Here is a 20,854-nt window from a genome sequence, read left to right as displayed (position 1 = left end):
AAGGCTCCGATGAAAAACGCAAGTTATGATGGCCATTCACACTCCAGACACATTTTTTCGTAACTCAACAACGACTCCTAAGTTCTTTCAAACTTCTCAGTAAGGAATTCAAATCTGAAAAAGTACGTTCAAGAATAGTTTTGAGATGTCATTCACCATCAGGTGTTGGAGCAGACCCTGGTGACCCTGCCAGACCCCGGCAGAGCAGACCTCGGTGCCGCTGCCTTTTTACCTCCCCGAGACTTAGGCATAGGTCCTCGCCCTAGGGGGAGGAATGTCCTCCTCTGTTGATGATGCCATCTCTCCACCAGTCACCCAGGGCTGCTTGCTGACTCCAGAGCGCCTAGATTCCCCTGAGGTACCTCCTCCACCTCCATCGACGGGTCCTCCTCATGATCCGACCCCAAGTCTGACTCTAGGGTGACGTTACGGCACTCCCCTCGCTCGCCATACTCCGCATATCCCTCTGTAAGGTCCATGTAGGACTCTGCGGATTCCACCTCCAAGTACCTGTCCTCATAAATAGGTAGGTCTCCGTAGTACCCAGCAGGTCCCTGCTCTGTTGTGATCCCATGGAGCGAAGACAGGATGAGTGATGGCCTCACCCTGGTACAGGAAAAGTCCGCGGTGTCCGACTCCGAGGACTGGAAATAGTTATACCAGTCATTATGGTCAGACGTAATCCCGTGTGACTCCTCCACCTCTGCCCCCAGACCACGCTCTTCTGCAGCAGGAGTCAGGAGGGTACCCAAGAGCACGGAGGGATTGCAGGCACTATTTGGGGAAGTGCGTCTTTTCCCCTTCTTCCCCTTCTTCTTGCCCTTCCCAGGCATCCTTCTTTGGTTGGTGTTTCTGTGATGATTCGAGGCTAACAGTATGTGGAGTAGGGGCACGTTCAAACACACATTTTTATTTAACACAGACGACACATCTAACACCGCACACCTCACTAAACACCGTTCAAACACCAACAACACGTACTACAACACAAGAGACATATATACACACACACGAGGATTACACATAATACAGAACAGGTGGACGACACGAAAGGGCGCGGCGACATGGACGAACACACACACGTACACACCAAGACGTTTGAGGAGGGGCGGGGCTGCAACGTGACATAACCAAATCTAATAAGGCACCCTATGCATAGTTTTTTTTTCTTTCTTTAATCACTGTTGTCATCTTTTAAAGGTTAAACAACATTAATAATTTTTACACCATTTAATTGATTAGATACAAAACAATATACCTGCAAGTGCATCAGTGACGTCAAAGTGAACAGGAACTTCTAGACCTCCCGTGGAGCACCAGTACCAGCCAGCATCAGTCTTCTTCAGTCCAGTCATCAACACCGTGAAGGTGCCTTTCCCATCATCACTGATCTGCACTGCTGAATTCTGGGATGTGTTGGTCCTCCCCACTGTGTAGCAGGTCCAGTCTATAGATCTGCACCACTTCTTTGCCTCTTTCTTATATGCAGCGCTGTAGAGACACTGGACACTGACACTGCTCCCCTCCTCTCCACTCACTCTGCTCTTGGTCACAAACACAGCAGGAGCTGGAAACAAAGAAAGGCACTTTTGTATGAATATGTATGGATGAAATATATGCAATATGAGAAATGTCACTAAACTGAATATTCAATATTCATAAAGAATTTGTAATACCTGATTTCACAGTGATATATAGCTGTGTTTTGACATCTGGTTGAAACATTCCTGAAATCTCCACTGCACACCAATATGCTCCAGTGTTTCTCTCCTGTAGATCCCTCACAGTGACAGTAAAGAGACTCTGAGCTGGGTTATCAGTTACTGTCACTTTCTTGTTTGTATTGTTGGCATATGCCATAATCGTGCAGTAATTGAATGCTGTTACACGCTCACAGCACCAGTATTTCTTATGTTGTTTATATTTCAGATGTTGACAGATGCTCCACTCTGAAGAGTTAACTGCCTCTGTGACCAATTCCATTTCTCAGTGCCTGCATATACAACCCAGCACCACTGTTACTGGAACACAAGAATTCTTGTTTCTGCTAAGGAATTAAAAAATGCTACATATGAAAAAAAAAACAAAAAAAACTAACAATGTATATATTGTAGTATTGCATAGAAAATAACTTACATCAAATGATGAAAACGAAAATGAAATGCCAATTCATGTTGAATAAAGTGAGAAGCTTATTTGAGAAGCCTCCTCACATCTCTTTAGTCTTGTTGCCACTGTGGTTGAAGCAATCCAAACAGTTCCTGTTTGCTAAGTTTAAAGTCATGCTGTCACAGTGCGCTGGGCGCCCAGCAAGAGGGACATGAGAATAAATGATACATTTATTAACGCAACTACTCTAAATCACAAACAATAGCATAAACAATCTGTATATTTACAGAAAAACAAGCTAAAATATAGCGAGCATGTGTTTATGTGTGTGAGTGTGTAAAAGGAGAGGAGAGCGAATGCTTTCATGCAGGTCGGTACACGCTCGCGAGAGCGAGAAGGAGGCAGACATGCTATTGTGCCAGCAATAAAATGGTGCAGAATTTAAACAGCAATGTGACTGTATGTTAATGAGCTCAGCTGGCTTGTTCTCACGTGATGTTAGAACAAAGGGTAATGGCAGGTTTACTAACTGAACAATAAGGTCAATGTGTCTGTGCCTATTGAAGTGACATGATGATACCTATGTTTGCTAGTAAAAAGCAAGACATAGAGAGATTGTATGCAAAGAGGAAAAAGAACTTCCAGTCTGTACAAATATTACTTAAGATTATCCAAACAAAATGGTATGTACACCAAGCCCAAATACTTTCAAGAAAGTACTAGGATCTTGATTAAACTTTACTGTTTAATTCAAGCAGTGGCAGCTGTTACTTGAGTTACTTGAGTTATAATCAGAAGGTTGTTGGATCAAGGTCCACTGTTGGGCATCGGAGCAAGGCCCTCAATTGCTCAAGTTGTACTCAGTTGCTTTGGATAAAAGCATCAGCTAAATGTAACCTATATACTTTTGCCCAGATATGCCCGACTATAAACTATGCCCAGATGTAAAAGTCTCACATGTTGATGATTTTTGGTGATTATCTCAGTTGGTCATCCTCACTCAGTTTGTCTACAATTAGGAGGGAATTTCCACCCCTGGTTTCTTGTTGATAAAATGTGACATCGTCAAGGTATGCTGGGAATATGAGTTCCATCCGCAGTTTAACAGGAGGGAACTGACCGCATTTGCAAGCTTGCTTGAAGAAATTTGGTGAACCTGTTGCTGTGGTAATGTTGATCAGATTTCTGTCTGTAAGCGTGTGTGTATGTGTTTCCTTTCTCTAGGTGTATCTCAGAATCCAGATCCGGTGCCAGGTTTCCTCACCTTTTCTGAACTTGACTCTGCTCTGTTCCTCCCCAGGTCTACCTGCCTGCTGGCCACTCCTGGCCACTCCTATATAAAGGCCCCTCCCGAAGGCAGAAGAGGAGGGAGGCAGTGGGGCTGTTGGAGGCAGTGAGGCAGCGGCGGCAGCGGGGGTGGCGGCAGTGGCAGCTAGTTCAGCAGTCGGTTTTGGCTTGTTTGTAATTGTATCATTTGTGTGTATGACCTTCTTTTCCCTGCTTGGACCTCAATTTTCTTTCGCTGGTGTGTGTCTTATTTATTGTTTTGGCCTGGGTCACTTCAGAAGAAATTGCACCAGTGTGTTTATTTGTAACTTCTGTATTATACAACAATACACTAAAAAGAGTCTACCATTTGTGCTTATGTTTCTTTCTGTTACTCTTTAACAGTTGCATGTTCCATTCCTTTAGCCGTTTATCATTCTTTTTCCTTGGTACGGTGCCATAGCCTAGACGGGGTGGTAACAAGACGTTAGTCTAGATTCCACCATCTCTTGGATCAATTAAATGGAGAAATATGATTCTCAGCTGTTTGCTGTTAACTGTCCACATGGTGCTGAGTGAAGAAAGTATCTGAGAGAGAGATGACAAAGCCCCTCTTTTAGGTCTAACCTTGATGGAGGAAAAACCAGGGAGAGAGTAAAGGTCTGTTGATCAGGGTATTTAAGACACCTGAATTCCACCTGCTTTTAGGCACACCCTCTTTCTTCCATTTGATGCAAGTTTGCTCAATGCGGTGATGATGGTGCTGCTATCTGCTGGATTGGCATGGTACCTAAATTTCCCCCCTTGGTCTTCAGGCTGGGGCTGATGTCATAGTCCTGAAGAGCACAAACGGTTATCCATGCAGTCCAGGTTTACTGTAATATCCACTTGCAGGTGATCAATTCCACAAGTCAACTTGTCCATCCGGTTCATAGTGTAATCCTTGAGATGTCCTGACATCATGATTACATATGTGCAGCTCTTTGGTAGTAACCAAGGCTGATTAACCAAACTACCTAAAGCAATGTAAGTGTACTATTGTAAGTCTTAGATTTTCACTTGATTTTAAAATGATGATACAAAGAAAACAAACTGGGTATCACAAATCATTGACAGGATTAAACGGCCTTTTGTTAGAAAGGAGGAAGTACACCAGGCCTGAGAAAAGAGGACATTAGCAAGTGTTAGCATTAGCTTGTGTAGCTGGAGTAAACCCATCATCAGTGTTTAAGATGCTAGATTAAAGGAATGACATTATGTGAAGTAATGTCCCTCCAGAAAGTTGTCCCTTGTGAGATGTAGGAAGATGTGCAATTACAAGGGTTGGTTGAGCCCAGTAAATTTTACTAGGTATGGTGGTTTCGAATACAATTGTCAAACATGGTGTCTCAATCTAAGTCTACCCTGTGATAGACAAGCATTTAAAATTGTACCAAATTACAATTTCTAATGTGGCTATTTGAGGATCTGGATTTCTTATATGCTACTGAAGATTATAAATAGGGTTATTCAATCTATACCAAATTTGCACCATGGAGGAAGCAGAATTGCTTACCTACATTCTATACACATTTGAGATATCTTATATGGATATGGCAAAAAACAGTTTTAATAGTTTTGTAAGAGAGTGCTGGAATGCCTTGCAGGATTCCACCAATATCCTGCCCCTGCTGTGCAGCTAACAAAGATGATAAAGGGTAGAAACCGAAAGGTATGAGAAGGGATGAAAAGTAGTAATGAAGTTTGGAAAGTAATGTCGTTCCTAAATACCCAGTCAGTTAGTTTTAAAGTTAAACATTCAAACATAACATGAAGAGTCAGCCTTCAGAATTAGTTAAAGAGAATAGCTGGTCCCATCCTTTATTGCCGGTTAACCTTAACAAGCATTATTGAGGCACCCTTCGTGAAGGTCTAACTGTCAAACAGAGAACCCATATTTTTATACACTTTTCAGAAGTGGTTATGTATTCACCCCACCTTCCTTTACATATTAGTGTTTGCATTCACCACCATTACATCTGAACCACACAGTAGTCAATATATGCAAACTGCTATTCAATACCCACACCAGTTGGAAGCCATTACCACTACATTCCAAGAGAAGATTTGTATTAGCCTTGTCCTAAAGAAGATTGTTTTTCTATATGGTCCTGAGCCTGGTGGAGAGTTCATATATCTTACCCTGAGGTCCACCAAAAGCCTACGCAGGATCCTTTACTGAAGCCTGAAGCCCTGTATGCAAGTCATTCTGAAAGGACACAGAATCTCTAAACTCCCTTATGTTTTATGTTATTAATCTGTCCAATGCACTGTTAGGCCTCTTTTCCCTGTAAACACGCATGTTATTACCTCAGTAATAACAGGGACCACCTCTTGTAAAGAATTTATTGCATTTGAAAGTATGGAAATGTGGTCAAAGGTGATGCTAGAAACATCTCCCTTTAAAGGTTAGAAAAGGATATGGAAAGGTGGCTACATGCTTAAAAGCTAAAATGTTACATGTAACTAAACTGTGAGAGATGCCTTTATAAAGAACAGTGTGTGAATCTACAGGGGATGCAGTGGCTGATGTGATCGTGCGTCTGCTATGATAGCGAGGCGAGGTTATTATATTGTGGCTTGTATGTAGTTCAAATGAAATTAAGGAATGGTCTGAGATGGCATCCGACTGGGGTAGTCTGACTATGTTCTCCGTGTCCACCGTATGTCAATAGTAAGTCAAGCGCATGTCCATCAGAGTGTGTGGGTTCTCTTATACATTGGATGAAACCAATTGATTCTGATATACAGCTAAAGGCCAATCTCAAAGGGTCTTGGGCATTATCAAGGTGAATATTGAAATCACAAAAAATAATGGCTCTTTCTACAAAAGTGACTAGATTAGAAAGGAAATCTGAAAATTCCTTAATAAATTCTGAGTAGGGCCGTGGTGGCCTATAGATACCAAATAGTGAAACAGGCTGGGTGGGCTTCATATCGCTGGCTACATCATTCATTTTAGAAAAAAAAACAAAATTTCCCCTTTTTTCCTCAATTATCCTGTTATCTTCAATTCCCTGCTCTAGAGCGATTACTCACGTAATACTAGTCAGAGTTTTAGGGTGCCCCAAAAGGGTGCATTAGGTGCATTAAAGTTACTAATAAAGACATCAGAATATTCCCTGTCTTTCAAGTAGAAAATAAATCAGAATACCACAGAAATGTATTTGCTATTAAGTAACCTAGAGCCTTAAAGATTATTTTGGACTTCAGTGGACGTAAGAACAATAGCAGGTAAATAAACTTTATTTATTTATTTATTCCTTAATATGGCATTCTCTAAAATGATGTAAATACATTGAAAATATGCAGTACAAGTGCAGTAAAATAATTCAATGTTGTACTTCTTCTTCTTCAAAGCAGAGCATTGGGTACTTAATACAGTAATGTAAATAATGTGATACAAAAAGTTAATGAAGTACAAATTCATGAAACTCATGCTGCTAGTATGTTAAAAGTTATAAATGTAAATGACAATTAATTATTCATACTGTTGTTGGTGGGGAATTCAGTAGATTGACTGATTTAAACTACTCCCAAAGTATTTGCATAACCTGAAACACACATTCGAGTCATGTGGTTTGGCCTGCCACGTTCAGTGGGAGGGCTGTGTTTGCAACCACACCTGCACCTTGTTCGTCTCAATGTATATAAACCCGTGTTAAAGTGTACAGGGTGTTGGTCATTGTCGGTGTAATGTCTGAATGTAACGTGTTTATGTTAGATGTATTCTTGTGTATTATGTTTGTTTAACTTCATTTGTTTCAGGTCCATGTTTATTGTTTCTAATACGTGAGTGCCGCTGTCATTTATGTTAATAAATGTTCGTCCCAGTCGGTGGAGTCTGTGCGTCCTGCCCCTCGCCCTACGGCACTCGGGCTGCCACACGTAATCACAGTGCATTATTTCTTTATTATATTAAACTTTTGTACTGGTGTTAAAGCAGTCCAAATATTATACATTGATTCATATACTAAGTACTAAAAGTGTTATACATTGATTGATGTACTATACATCAACTTTTTTTATGGCTACTAAATAAAGGTACAACACTGAGCCTGATAAGTATAAACATTTTAAACAGCTTTTTATCATTTAGGTTTTTTTTTTCCTTTTGTGCAAGTCTAAATTAGTCCACTGGGACAATGACACACAAACACTAACACCAACACATCAATGGTCCCTCAATTTAGAGTATTTTTTATTTGAAATGGAGCCCAACTGAGCATGACAACACTGGGATGGAGCAGCGGGTAGGAGAGCCTCATCTTCAGCGTTGCTTGGAGGTGCTCTCCATGGAAGTGATGGCCCAGGGGTGGAAGAATGCCATTCTGGTGGAGAAGGCGGGGTGCCAATGAGACAGGTGTGTCATGCCTGCAGAAGACACTGTCAGAGGCAGATAAGCAGAAGGACAAGGTGAAGTAACATAGCTCAAGGTCCCTACTTAACTGCACCATTTAGAAAGCATGCATAACTTAAAGATAGTTGTGAAAGCCTGAAGGTCTACAACAGGCAGTAATGAACTTTTCTAAACTGGATTTATGGGTTTTACATTGCGCAGAGGCTGAACGATTTTTAATTTCGACCTTTTGACAGTGTGTTTACAGTATTTACTTACTGTAGCCCAGTCCTTGAATGAAGTATTTCAAGGCTTCTGCCAGCTTGCCAGGCTATAAGGTAAGAACAGGACACAATAGATTACACAGTGCATCACTCAGTTTGAATGCAAGAGCATTATTTTAATGGGTAACGACAGACCTGATCAAGCTGTGGTAGACCTCCACAGTCAGCCATCTTCATGAGGGACAACATGAAGGACAATGTTATTCACCACAAGTTCATCACAACGTTCATGATTTATAAGCCCCCAGTGACATATAATGACTTCTGCATTTATAATGAGAGTCAAATAAAAAAAGCAAAACATAACATTTTAAGTATTGCTTTGCTGAGGTTTGAAGGTCACTAACTTTGAGGAGGGTTGTCTTTGAGGGATTCATTTTGGAATTGCAGTCAACCTACGACAGAAAACACAAACATTTGCACGCAGGCTCCCAGGTACATATAGAAGTTTGATTTGAATGCTGGGTTGGATTTTGAATGTTGTTTTTAAACTTCTGCATGTAAAACAAGCTGTACATACCACAGCATCCACCACAGGAGAGTCATCTCCTACCACCAGAAGAGTGTGACACCTACAGCAACAAAACCTTTCAGCCATGTGGTGGCACAGGGGCATTTTACATCAAAAAATAACATGGAATAAGGATAAAAGAGAAACAGTTTCTCACTTACTTTAGAGTCTTTCTACCCAGAGAAGTTCTCTTAATGTTCAGTTTACTTCGGCTGAAAATTGATCAGATCTAATAAGACTGGGAGCTGTTCATATGACAAACAAGTCTAGAAGCAGAGAGCTCAGAAGATTCCATAGAATGCAGATGTCAGTCATACCTGTTGTAGGACTTCATAAAATGCAGAAGGTTGGTCTGGTTAATCCTTTTGCTGATGTTGTGATGGAAGGTCTTTACAAATTCTGCCTTCTTCTTAATCTCCTCCTGCCACGGTGCCATAAAGGAGTCAGTCCAAGACGCAATCAGTCACAAAACATCAAAACTTGATGTGAATATGAATTTAAATGTCTCTTCCTCTATATGCACAGTCTGCACAGGCACTCGAGACAGAAATGTATAATAAAAAGAATATGTAAAAAAAAAAAAAAACATTGTTGACCTTTTGATGGACAATAATGTAGGCATCTGGTTCTTTAGTTACGAAAAGGACACAGTCTAAATTCAGGACAGCTCATTTGGAACACTCATCTTTAGTAATAAGGCATTTAACTTTTAAATATTCTAGTTCAGTGTTTAGTGACCCAGTCCACAGTACACATGAAATGGCCCACATGTTTATTCTAACCCAGCCCAGTACACCTGTACCAGGTGTTCATTTTCCTAATGGCTTGGTTTAGGAGCTAGGATGATGTTGTCAGGAGCTGGGATAGAGGGAAAATGTGGGATGTCAGATGTATCACAAGGACTGGGTTGACAAGTACTGCTCAATAATACATACAATATACATTTCATTTTAGGCGTTATTTCGTACCTGACCGAACAGGTGGGAGATGACAACACTGGGGGGACCAAGGGCCCAGCTGGAAATCTGTGGAAAGTGTGGGTTGATCTTTAGTGGCTGGAGTACACATAAGCTTTGATCAAATACATTACTTTATTAAAAGAGGCTTGACACTTTTCTAAGGATCCCAAAAGAATAAAAATATAGGGTCGATTGTCACCATATGATTGGCATGAAAGGTTAACTGGAAACTGCAGAAAACTAAGAGTAATATGCTGAGAACTATTTGTTATCACATTGAAAGTTATATGGATTCAGTGAACAGCCAAGACACAGGGAACAAGACGGTTTAAATACATGAATTAATAAGAGTTAAACAAGACAGGTGCAAATAATAAGGAGCAAAGAAAATGAAACTAAGCAACGGAACCACAACAAGGAAGTAAAGCAAAACAAAAGACATGAGACAGGGAAACCATAGACATGGACGCTAGGTGGGACCAGCTAAACGACATAATTGTAGAGATACAGGGATCGTGATGTTTAAGCAGGGTGTTAACAGAATGATAATTACTATTGCATTAGACTGTGATACCTTGGATGCTGCCCGGTCTGCCCAGCCCTCTGCCTGAGCATTAATGTTCATCAGGACAAGGCCCTCAACCAAGTCTGGGTACTTCAACTGCAAGACATTTATGCATGAGCAGTCAAAGGGAGATAAACCTTCAGGGCAAAATTACTTACTATATGTCAAACTGTTGTAGTTAAATGAGCAATTAAGAGTCTCCATATTTGGCATTCTTGCACTTTACATTGCACTTAGAAAAAGGTTTGTTTACATGTGCAAGCAGAGGAACAATAGTGAAGTGTCAGTATTCTGGAGAGTTGATGTCTAGCTAGCTTGACAGTGTAATGATTAGGATTATGCTGCAAGTATCAACACTTTGTTACAAAGCAAGAATTTCACCAAGGAGTAATCCTTGTTTGATCATTGTGTTAAAATCTATTGGGAAGAAAGACAGTGCTACAACTCACAGCGAACCGTGTGAGGATGTTTGCTCCTGCTCCAACACCCATTCCAATAACACTCTTAATTCTGTGGAGAGAAAAAAATGTACATAACTTTAAACCATTAAAGCGCAAGGTTTCAGATTAGAACAAGGATTGACAGTTTAATCTCAGAGTAAATGGCTAATCTGGTTCACTCACTTAAAATGCTTGAGCACAATTGGGAGGGTCTCGGAGAGCTTGTCCATTGAGGGATATGTGAATCTACAGGAAAAAATTGCCCTGAGTGAGTTATAATTCTAAGGGACGCCACTGATTCTTCAGGATTTGAACCTGCTAAACCTAGCTATGATGTACTGGGAGCCACAGCCATCAATGTAGCATATGAACGCTAAGAAAAAAGTTCATGAAAGAAACCCTGGTGCATGACAAGCCGGTGCCAGCTAGACATGCTGACAGTCAGGGCCTCCAGATGTTAGTTTAGGTGGGCACCAACACCATGGCATAGAGTCGTCCTGTCTGACTGCCAGGAAGGAGTGGTCTGAGGGCAGACGGAGGGCTATGGAGTAGGTTCTGATAAATATACATTCTGGAAAAAATTGTATGGGGTAGCTGAAGGTCACATTTTAGATTAGATTTAACCTTGGAATGTCTTTCAGCCCCTGAAAGAACATTGTGGCATATGGTGCACTCACGCTCACCCTGCAGGGAAGGTGCTGGCACCCTCATGTTGCCCAGGAGCGTTGACCTGACACACGGCAAAGTGTCGCATGATTTCCTGCATGTCCTCATCATAGAAAAGAACGTCGAAGCAAGTTTTGTCTGCAGACATGCATTCCAGGGTCATTACAACACAATAAATGACGCTTATGCTAAGTTTTAGACTTTAGAGCAATCAGCTACGTGCCACAAGCAACAGTATCAGAGTCTTACGGTTCATTCCGATGTCATGGTAGGTGAGGATGACCGGTCGGTTATCCCTGGGGATACCTGCCATGGTGCAGCATACAGTGCCAAAGGGGGTCTCCACATTGTCCTCCTATAAGACCCAGGTGGAGTATAAAGGTCTAGGTCTAGATGTATAAGAAAAACCTCTAAAAAGAGGTCTGATTCCACTGCAGTGGTTTTGTGTGTCAGGACATTACTCTGTCACACTTAGAACTACTTCTGTGGAATGAGCCTCTTATCACGAGGAATGTCAATCATTTATTTATTATTTATCATTAACCAAGTTAATTTGTTTACAAAAGATCATGTTTGACTCAGAAGACACATGACAGTGCTTGAAAACATGCTTTATAGGTAAAAGCTTTAGCCTATTGAAACATCTGTGAAAAGGTAGTGCTACTTACCACAACTTGACCCCAAAATGCCCCCTTAAAATCCTTCAGACAAAACACAGAGAAAAATAGATTTTGGAGTGGTAACATTTCATTCTGGATGTGAAAAGATCCATCCCATAGACTTTATTCTATTAACAGTACTCAATGTCTGAAAATACAGCCTTATTTTACCGGACACAACGGGTCCATACAAAAGGCATCATCAGATGTTTCTTCATCATCCTCCAATAGAGGGTTATAGAGGGCCTGGGGGTTAAGAAGCAAAAATTCTCAGTACAAAGTTAGATAAAACTTGGTTGTAAGGTAGTATTAAACAAGTATTCTCTTTTTAAAACATTTGCCCAACCTACCCTTTTTGCCATTATCCCAAAAGTTGACGAGCAAATATTCCTCGCTAAATCGATTCCCTGTCTGAATACCGTCTGCATTGCTGGTGCCACTGTAAGGGTCGTTTCCTTTTGGTCACAGAGATTCAGTACAGACTTATTTGGATATTAGGCTGTGCAGTTCCAATTTAGAATATTTGCAGCTCTCCTGTAATAGTAATATTATGACATCACTAAAATACTTTTGAGCAGTTTAATGACAGATTCCCTAAAATCTATATGACAAGAACACCATGCCACTTTTTAATGCTTGATGAAGTATGTTTTGGATGTTACAGCTGTTTTTCTGACAGACCTTCTCTGTTTGAAATGCATCAAAATGATCCCTAAGAGACTAAACATTCCACTGTACCTTGTTCTGTAAAATTCAGTAGTAATCCACCACCTATGGTTAGGTTTAATTCACCCTATTGTCTCCCAACCTTTGAACTGCTGAAGTGTGTCAAGTGAAATAACATATAGATGCTTGCGCTCACCTTTAAAATAGATGTAGTGATGTCATAGCCATTGTGACGTCATAGACATTGTGATGTTACTACAGGGTTGCGCTGACATTTTGGTCATTGGGAAAATAAGTCAAAAGTTTAAAAAATATGTGAAATCCCTATTTTTAGCGGCAGCTGAGTACGTAGCTGAAAGATGGGTACAGTTATATAGACATTTATTACAGTTTTCCAATACAACACGAAGTCCCTCCATGCAGGCACTACATGGGTTTTTGATAAAGATCAAGACATTAACTGTAATACAGAGAGAGGTCGGTAGAGTAGGCAAAACTGTCATCAAGTAAAATTACTGTTACTTTAAAATAATAACTACTGAAGTAGAAGTAAAAGTAGTCATTTAAATGATTACTTAAGTAAAAGTAAGAAAGTATCTGTTACAAGAATACTCAAGTAGCAAGTTACTTCACTGGAACTCATTTAATAGCAGTTTAATGCCATTGAACTGTGTCAAATCAATGTGCCCTATTACCATTGAATTTTTACTATTACAACAGTAATGTAAATAATGTGATACAAAAAGTTAATGAAGTACAAATTCATGAAACTCATGCTGCTAGTATGTTAAAAGTTATAAATGTAAATGACAATTAATTATTCATACTGTTGTTGGTGGGGAATTCAGTAGATTGACTGATTTAAACTACTCCCAAAGTATTTGCATAACCTGAAACACACATTCGAGTCATGTGGTTTGGCCTGCCACGTTCAGTGGGAGGGCTGTGTTTGCAACCACACCTGCACCTTGTTCGTCTCAATGTATATAAACCCGTGCTAAAGTGTACAGGGTGTTGGTCATTGTCGGTGTAATGTCTGAATGTAACGTGTTTATGTTAGATGTATTCTTGTGTATTATGTTTGTTTAACTTCATTTGTTTCAGGTCCATGTTTATTGTTTCTAATACGTGAGTGCCGCTGTCATTTATGTTAATAAATGTTCGTCCCAGTCGGTGGAGTCTGTGCGTCCTGCCCCTCGCCCTACGGCACTCGGGCCGCCACACGTAATCACAGTGCATTATTTCTTTATTATATTAAACTTTTGTACTGGTGTTAAAACAGTCCAAATATTATACATTGATTCATATACTAAGTACTAAAAGTGTTATACATTGATTGATGTACTATACATCAACTTTTTTATGGCTACTAAATAAAGGTACAACACTGAGCCTGATAAGTATAAACATTTTAAACAGCTTTTTATCATTTAGGTTTTTTTTTTTTCCTTTTGTGCAAGTCTAAATTAGTCCACTGGGACAATGACACACAAACACTAACACCAACACATCAATGGTCCCTCAATTTAGAGTATTTTTTATTTGAAATGGAGCCGAACTGAGCATGACAACACTGGGATGGAGCAGCGGGTAGGAGAGCCTCATCTTCAGCGTTGCTTGGAGGTGCTCTCCATAGAAGTGATGGCCCAGGGGTGGAAGAATGCCATTCTGGTGGAGAAGGCGGGGTGCCAATGAGACAGGTGTGTCATGCCTGCAGAAGACACTGTCAGAGGCAGATAAGCAGAAGGACAAGGTGAAGTAACATAGCTCAAGGTCCCTACTTAACTGCACCATTTAGAAAGCATGCATAACTTAAAGATAGTTGTGAAAGCCTGAAGGTCTACAACAGGCAGTAATGAACTTTTCTAAACTGGATTTATGGGTTTTACATTGCGCAGAGGCTGAACGATTTTTAATTTCGACCTTTTGACAGTGTGTTTACAGTATTTACTTACTGTAGCCCAGTCCTTGAATGAAGTATTTCAAGGCTTCTGCCAGCTTGCCAGGCTATAAGGTAAGAACAGGACACAATAGATTACACAGTGCATCACTCAGTTTGAATGCAAGAGCATTATTTTAATGGGTAACGACAGACCTGATCAAGCTGTGGTAGACCTCCACAGTCAGCCATCTTCATGAGGGACAACATGAAGGACAATGTTATTCACCACAAGTTCATCACAACGTTCATGATTTATAAGCCCCCAGTGACATATAATGACTTCTGCATTTATAATGAGAGTCAAATAAAAAAAGCAAAACATAACATTTTAAGTATTGCTTTGCTGAGGTTTGAAGGTCACTAACTTTGAGGAGGGTTGTCTTTGAGGGATTCATTTTGGAATTGCAGTCAACCTACGACAGAAAACACAAACATTTGCACGCAGGCTCCCAGGTACATATAGAAGTTTGATTTGAATGCTGGGTTGGATTTTGAATGTTGTTTTTAAACTTCTGCATGTAAAACAAGCTGTACATACCACAGCATCCACCACAGGAGAGTCATCTCCTACCACCAGAAGAGTGTGACACCTACAGCAACAAAACCTTTCAGCCATGTGGTGGCACAGGGGCATTTTACATCAAAAAATAACATGGAATAAGGATAAAAGAGAAACAGTTTCTCACTTACTTTAGAGTCTTTCTACCCAGAGAAGTTCTCTTAATGTTCAGTTTACTTCGGCTGAAAATTGATCAGATCTAATAAGACTGGGAGCTGTTCATATGACAAACAAGTCTAGAAGCAGAGAGCTCAGAAGATTCCATAGAATGCAGATGTCAGTCATACCTGTTGTAGGACTTCATAAAATGCAGAAGGTTGGTCTGGTTAATCCTTTTGCTGATGTTGTGATGGAAGGTCTTTACAAATTCTGCCTTCTTCTTAATCTCCTCCTGCCACGGTGCCATAAAGGAGTCAGTCCAAGACGCAATCAGTCACAAAACATCAAAACTTGATGTGAATATGAAATTAAATGTCTCTTCCTCTATATGCACAGTCTGCACAGGCACTCGAGACAGAAATGTATAATAAAAAGAATATGTAAAAAAAAAAAAACATTGTTGACCTTTTGATGGACAATAATGTAGGCATCTGGTTCTTTAGTTACGAAAAGGACACAGTCTAAATTCAGGACAGCTCATTTGGAACACTCATCTTTAGTAATAAGGCATTTAACTTTTAAATATTCTAGTTCAGTGTTTAGTGACCCAGTCCACAGTACACATGAAATGGCCCACATGTTTATTCTAACCCAGCCCAGTACACCTGTACCAGGTGTTCATTTTCCTAATGGCTTGGTTTAGGAGCTAGGATGATGTTGTCAGGAGCTGGGATAGAGGGAAAATGTGGGATGTCAGATGTATCACAAGGACTGGGTTGACAAGTACTGCTCAATAATACATACAATATACATTTCATTTTAGGCGTTATTTCGTACCTGACCGAACAGGTGGGAGATGACAACACTGGGGGGACCAAGGGCCCAGCTGGAAATCTGTGGAAAGTGTGGGTTGATCTTTAGTGGCTGGAGTACACATAAGCTTTGATCAAATACATTACTTTATTAAAAGAGGCTTGACACTTTTCTAAGGATCCCAAAAGAATAAAAATATAGGGTCGATTGTCACCATATGATTGGCATGAAAGGTTAACTGGAAACTGCAGAAAACTAAGAGTAATATGCTGAGAACTATTTGTTATCACATTGAAAGTTATATGGATTCAGTGAACAGCCAAGACACAGGGAACAAGACGGTTTAAATACATGAAGTAATAAGACTTAAACAAGACAGGTGCAAATAATAAGGAGCAAAGAAAATGAAACTAAGCAACGGAACCACAACAAGGAAGTAAAGCAAAACAAAAGACATGAGACAGGGAAACCATAGACATGGACGCTAGGTGGGACCAGCTAAACGACATAATTGTAGAGATACAGGGATCGTGATGTTTAAGCAGGGTGTTAACAGAATGATAATTACTATTGCATTAGACTGTGATACCTTGGATGCTGCCCGGTCTGCCCAGCCCTCTGCCTGAGCATTAATGTTCATCAGGACAAGGCCCTCAACCAAGTCTGGGTACTTCAACTGCAAGACATTTATGCATGAGCAGTCAAAGGGAGATAAACCTTCAGGGCAAAATTACTTACTATATGTCAAACTGTTGTAGTTAAATGAGCAATTAAGAGTCTCCATATTTGGCATTCTTGCACTTTACATTGCACTTAGAAAAAGGTTTGTTTACATGTGCAAGCAGAGGAACAATAGTGAAGTGTCAGTATTCTGGAGAGTTGATGTCTAGCTAGCTTGACAGTGTAATGATTAGGATTATGCTGCAAGTATCAACACTTTGTTACAAAGCAAGAATTTCACCAAGGAGTAATCCTTGTTTGATCATTGTGTTAAAATCTATTGGGAAGAAAGACAGTGCTACAACTCACAGCGAACCGTGTGAGGATGTTTGCTCCTGCTCCAACACCCATTCCAATAACACTCTTAATTCTGTGGAGAGAAAAAAATGTACATAACTTTAAACCATTAAAGCGCAAGGTTTCAGATTAGAACAAGGATTGACAGTTTAATCTCAGAGTAAATGGCTAATCTGGTTCACTCACTTAAAATGCTTGAGCACAATTGGGAGGGTCTCGGAGAGCTTGTCCATTGAGGGATATGTGAATCTACAGGAAAAAATTGCCCTGAGTGAGTTATAATTCTAAGGGACGCCACTGATTCTTCAGGATTTGAACCTGCTAAACCTAGCTATGATGTACTGGGAGCCACAGCCATCAATGTAGCATATGAACGCTAAGAAAAAAGTTCATGAAAGAAACCCTGGTGCATGACAAGCCGGTGCCAGCTAGACATGCTGACAGTCAGGGCCTCCAGATGTTAGTTTAGGTGGGCACCAACACCATGGCATAGAGTCGTCCTGTCTGACTGCCAGGAAGGAGTGGTCTGAGGGCAGACGGAGGGCTATGGAGTAGGTTCTGATAAATATACATTCTGGAAAAAATTGTATGGGGTAGCTGAAGGTCACATTTTAGATTAGATTTAACCTTGGAATGTCTTTCAGCCCCTGAAAGAACATTGTGGCATATGGTGCACTCACGCTCACCCTGCAGGGAAGGTGCTGGCACCCTCATGTTGCCCAGGAGCGTTGACCTGACACACGGCAAAGTGTCGCATGATTTCCTGCATGTCCTCATCATAGAAAAGAACGTCGAAGCAAGTTTTGTCTGCAGACATGCATTCCAGGGTCATTACAACACAATAAATGACGCTTATGCTAAGTTTTAGACTTTAGAGCAATCAGCTACGTGCCACAAGCAACAGTATCAGAGTCTTACGGTTCATTCCGATGTCATGGTAGGTGAGGATGACCGGTCGGTTATCCCTGGGGATACCTGCCATGGTGCAGCATACAGTGCCAAAGGGGGTCTCCACATTGTCCTCCTATAAGACCCAGGTGGAGTATAAAGGTCTAGGTCTAGATGTATAAGAAAAACCTCTAAAAAGAGGTCTGATTCCACTGCAGTGGTTTTGTGTGTCAGGACATTACTCTGTCACACTTAGAACTACTTCTGTGGAATGAGCCTCTTATCATGAGGAATGTCAATCATTTATTTATTATTTATCATTAACCAAGTTAATTTGTTTACAAAAGATCATGTTTGACTCAGAAGACACATGACAGTGCTTGAAAACATGCTTTATGGGTAAAAGCTTTAGCCTATTGAAACATCTGTGAAAAGGTAGTGCTACTTACCACAACTTGACCCCAAAATGCCCCCTTAAAATCCTTCAGACAAAACACAGAGAAAAATAGATTTTGGAGTGGTAACATTTCATTCTGGATGTGAAAAGATCCATCCCATAGACTTTATTCTATTAACAGTACTCAATGTCTGAAAATACAGCTTATCTTACCGGACACAACGGGTCCATACAAAAGGCATCATCAGATGTTTCTTCATCATCCTCCAATAGAGGGTTATAGAGGGCCTGGGGGTTAAGAAGCAAAAATTCTCAGTACAAAGTTAGATAAAACTTGGTTGTAAGGTAGTATTAAACAAGTATTCTCTTTTTAAAACATTTGCCCAACCTACCCTTTTTGCCATTATCCCAAAAGTTGACGAGCAAATATTCCTCGCTAAATCGATTCCCTGTCTGAATACCGTCTGCATTGCTGGTGCCACTGTAAGGGTCGTTTCCTTTTGGTCACAGAGATTCAGTACAGACTTATTTGGATATTAGGCTGTGCAGTTCCAATTTAGAATATTTGCAGCTCTCCTGTAATAGTAATATTATGACATCACTAAAATACTTTTGAGCAGTTTAATGACAGATTCCCTAAAATCTATATGACAAGAACACCATGCCACTTTTTAATGCTTGATGAAGTATGTTTTGGATGTTACAGCTGTTTTTCTGACAGACCTTCTCTGTTTGAAATGCATCAAAATGATCCCTAAGAGACTAAACATTCCACTGTACCTTGTTCTGTAAAATTCAGTAGTAATCCACCACCTATGGTTAGGTTTAATTCACCCTATTGTCTCCCAACCTTTGAACTGCTGAAGTGTGTCAAGTGAAATAACATATAGATGCTTGCGCTCACCTTTAAAATAGATGTAGTGATGTCATAGCCATTGTGACGTCATAGACATTGTGATGTTACTACAGGGTTGCGCTGACATTTTGGTCATTGGGAAAATAAGTCAAAAGTTTAAAAAATATGTGAAATCCCTATTTTTAGCGGCAGCTGAGTACGTAGCTGAAAGATGGGTACAGTTATATAGACATTTATTACAGTTTTCCAATACAACACGAAGTCCCTCCATGCAGGCACTACATGGGTTTTTGATAAAGATCAAGACATTAACTGTAATACAGAGAGAGGTCGGTAGAGTAGGCAAAACTGTCATCAAGTAAAATTACTGTTACTTTAAAATAATAACTACTGAAGTAGAAGTAAAAGTAGTCATTTAAATTATTACTTAAGTAAAAGTAAGAAAGTATCTGTTACAAGAATACTCAAGTAGCAAGTTACTTCACTGGAACTCATTTAATAGCAGTTTAATGCCATTGAACTGTGTCAAATCAATGTGCCCTATTACCATTGAATTTTTACTATTACTATTACAACAGTAATGTAAATAATGTGATACAAATAGTTAATGAAGTACAAATTCATGAAACTCACATGCTACTAGTATGTTAAAAGTTATAAATGTAAATGACAATTAATTATTCATACTGTTGTTGGTGGGGAATTCAGTAGATTGACTGATTTAAACAACTCCCAAAGTATTTGCATAACCTGAAACACACATTATGAAGACTTCCATTAAAATTAAATTTATTTCAAGATTAGACTAGGAATGGAAAGAAGTACAATGTAAGAAAGAATTAAATAGGTCCTCTGAAAAAGCTGAAATTGTCAGTCATGTAAAGCTTTTACAAGATGAAGCATAATGTCATGGAATGTTAGCCTCCCCCGAGTCATGTGGTTTGGCCTGCCACGTTCAGTGGGAGGGCTGTGTTTGTAACCACACCTGCACCTTGTTCGTCTCAATGTATATAAACCCGTGTTAAAGTGTACAGGGTGTTGGTCATTGTCGGTGTAATGTCTGAATGTAATGTGTTTATGTTAGATGTATTCTTGTGTATTATGTTTGTTTAACTTCATTTGTTTCAGGTCCATGTTTATTGTTTCTAATACATGAGTGCCGCTGTCATTTATGTTAATAAATGTTCGTCCCAGTCAGTGGAGTCTGTGCGTCCTGCCCCTCGCCCTACGGCACTCGTGCCGCCACACGTAATCACAGTGCATTATTTCTTTATTATATTAAACTTTTGTACTGGTGTTAAAGCAGTCCAAATATTATACATTGATTCATATACTAAGTACTAAAAGTGTTATACATTGATTGATGTACTATACATATATGAACTGTTTTCTGTATCCTTATGTCTATAAATTAAAAGAATTAAAACATTTAAATGATAAATAAATTACAATAAATGTATAAATGTTCACAAATAAGAAACTACATTGGTCTGCACTTTTCTCCACAGATTCAAGGAACTCATGAAAGTTGGAAGCTATAGAAACACATAATACAGAATTATAGACTGACTGATGTGTGAGCAGAAAGATCACTGTGATGTTCTCATATCTAAAGCACTCAAAGCATTGATGTTATGTAAATGAACTGTGATCTGATTGGTTTAAGGAAATAGATTCACCTACTTTGAAGTTCAAGTTTTTATCAAAAGGTTAGAACTGGTTGACTATACTTTGTCTGTTCTGCAACAGGAAATTTAAACATTTATATCCAAAGTATTAC

General features: G+C 39.8%; 3 protein-coding genes across 3 annotated transcripts; all 3 read right to left on the bottom strand.

Moving 5' to 3' along the window:
- Positions 1-311: 311 nt before the first annotated feature.
- LOC145654726 (polymeric immunoglobulin receptor-like) lies at positions 312-1,983 on the bottom strand. Its single transcript, XM_081708819.1, has 3 exons — positions 1,677-1,983; positions 1,259-1,567; positions 312-724 (listed from the first exon to the last, which is right to left on the bottom strand). The coding sequence occupies exons 1-3, from the start codon at positions 1,981-1,983 to the stop codon at positions 312-314; spliced, it is 1,029 nt and encodes a 342-aa protein (XP_081564945.1).
- Positions 1,984-7,410: 5,427 nt separating this feature from the next.
- LOC145654725 (protein NDRG1-like) lies at positions 7,411-11,653 on the bottom strand. The gene is made up of 13 exons (XM_081708818.1): positions 11,428-11,653; positions 11,196-11,316; positions 10,696-10,758; positions 10,522-10,582; positions 10,082-10,168; positions 9,517-9,603; positions 8,866-8,969; positions 8,710-8,760; positions 8,558-8,609; positions 8,385-8,432; positions 8,173-8,208; positions 8,033-8,084; positions 7,411-7,800 (listed from the first exon to the last, which is right to left on the bottom strand). The coding sequence occupies exons 1-13, from the start codon at positions 11,489-11,491 to the stop codon at positions 7,685-7,687; spliced, it is 942 nt and encodes a 313-aa protein (XP_081564944.1). The 5' UTR covers positions 11,492-11,653; the 3' UTR covers positions 7,411-7,684.
- A 1,983-nt stretch (positions 11,654-13,636) lies between these two features.
- LOC145654724 (protein NDRG1-like) lies at positions 13,637-18,104 on the bottom strand. The gene is made up of 13 exons (XM_081708817.1): positions 17,852-18,104; positions 17,620-17,740; positions 17,120-17,182; positions 16,946-17,006; positions 16,506-16,592; positions 15,941-16,027; positions 15,292-15,395; positions 15,136-15,186; positions 14,984-15,035; positions 14,811-14,858; positions 14,599-14,634; positions 14,459-14,510; positions 13,637-14,226 (listed from the first exon to the last, which is right to left on the bottom strand). The coding sequence occupies exons 1-13, from the start codon at positions 17,913-17,915 to the stop codon at positions 14,111-14,113; spliced, it is 942 nt and encodes a 313-aa protein (XP_081564943.1). The 5' UTR covers positions 17,916-18,104; the 3' UTR covers positions 13,637-14,110.
- Between the last annotated feature and the right edge of the window lie 2,750 nt (positions 18,105-20,854).

The sequence above is a fragment of the Electrophorus electricus genome, unplaced genomic scaffold, assembly GCF_041902795.1.
Source record: "Electrophorus electricus isolate QZ-2024a unplaced genomic scaffold, ASM4190279v1 Scaffold149, whole genome shotgun sequence".
NCBI lineage: Eukaryota > Metazoa > Chordata > Actinopteri > Gymnotiformes > Gymnotidae > Electrophorus > Electrophorus electricus.
Note: the sequence above shows the minus strand (reverse complement) of the source record. Positions and strands in the feature narration are given on the sequence as shown.

What these genes read in the sequence shown, in the direction of transcription:
- LOC145654726 (XM_081708819.1), bottom strand. Translation starts at nt 1,983, where the DNA reads ATGGAATTGGTCACAGAGGCAGTTAACTCTTCAGAGTGGAGCATCTGT. An exon ending in ATATATCACTGTGAAATCAG is followed by an intron (nt 1,568 to 1,676) that starts GTATTACAAATT and finishes CTTTGTTTCCAG; the next exon opens with CTCCTGCTGTGTTTGTGACC. An exon ending in CGTCACTGATGCACTTGCAG is followed by an intron (nt 725 to 1,258) that starts GTATATTGTTTT and finishes CTCCTGCTGCAG; the next exon opens with AAGAGCGTGGTCTGGGGGCA.
- LOC145654725 (XM_081708818.1), bottom strand. Translation starts at nt 11,491, where the DNA reads ATGGCAGGTATCCCCAGGGATAACCGACCGGTCATCCTCACCTACCAT. An exon ending in GCCAGCACCTTCCCTGCAGG is followed by an intron (nt 10,759 to 11,195) that starts GTGAGCGTGAGT and finishes TTTTTCCTGTAG; the next exon opens with ATTCACATATCCCTCAATGG. An exon ending in TTTATGAAGTCCTACAACAG is followed by an intron (nt 8,761 to 8,865) that starts GTATGACTGACA and finishes ATCAATTTTCAG; the next exon opens with CCGAAGTAAACTGAACATTA.
- LOC145654724 (XM_081708817.1), bottom strand. Translation starts at nt 17,915, where the DNA reads ATGGCAGGTATCCCCAGGGATAACCGACCGGTCATCCTCACCTACCAT. An exon ending in TTTATGAAGTCCTACAACAG is followed by an intron (nt 15,187 to 15,291) that starts GTATGACTGACA and finishes ATCAATTTTCAG; the next exon opens with CCGAAGTAAACTGAACATTA. An exon ending in CTCCTGTGGTGGATGCTGTG is followed by an intron (nt 14,859 to 14,983) that starts GTATGTACAGCT and finishes TTTCTGTCGTAG; the next exon opens with GTTGACTGCAATTCCAAAAT.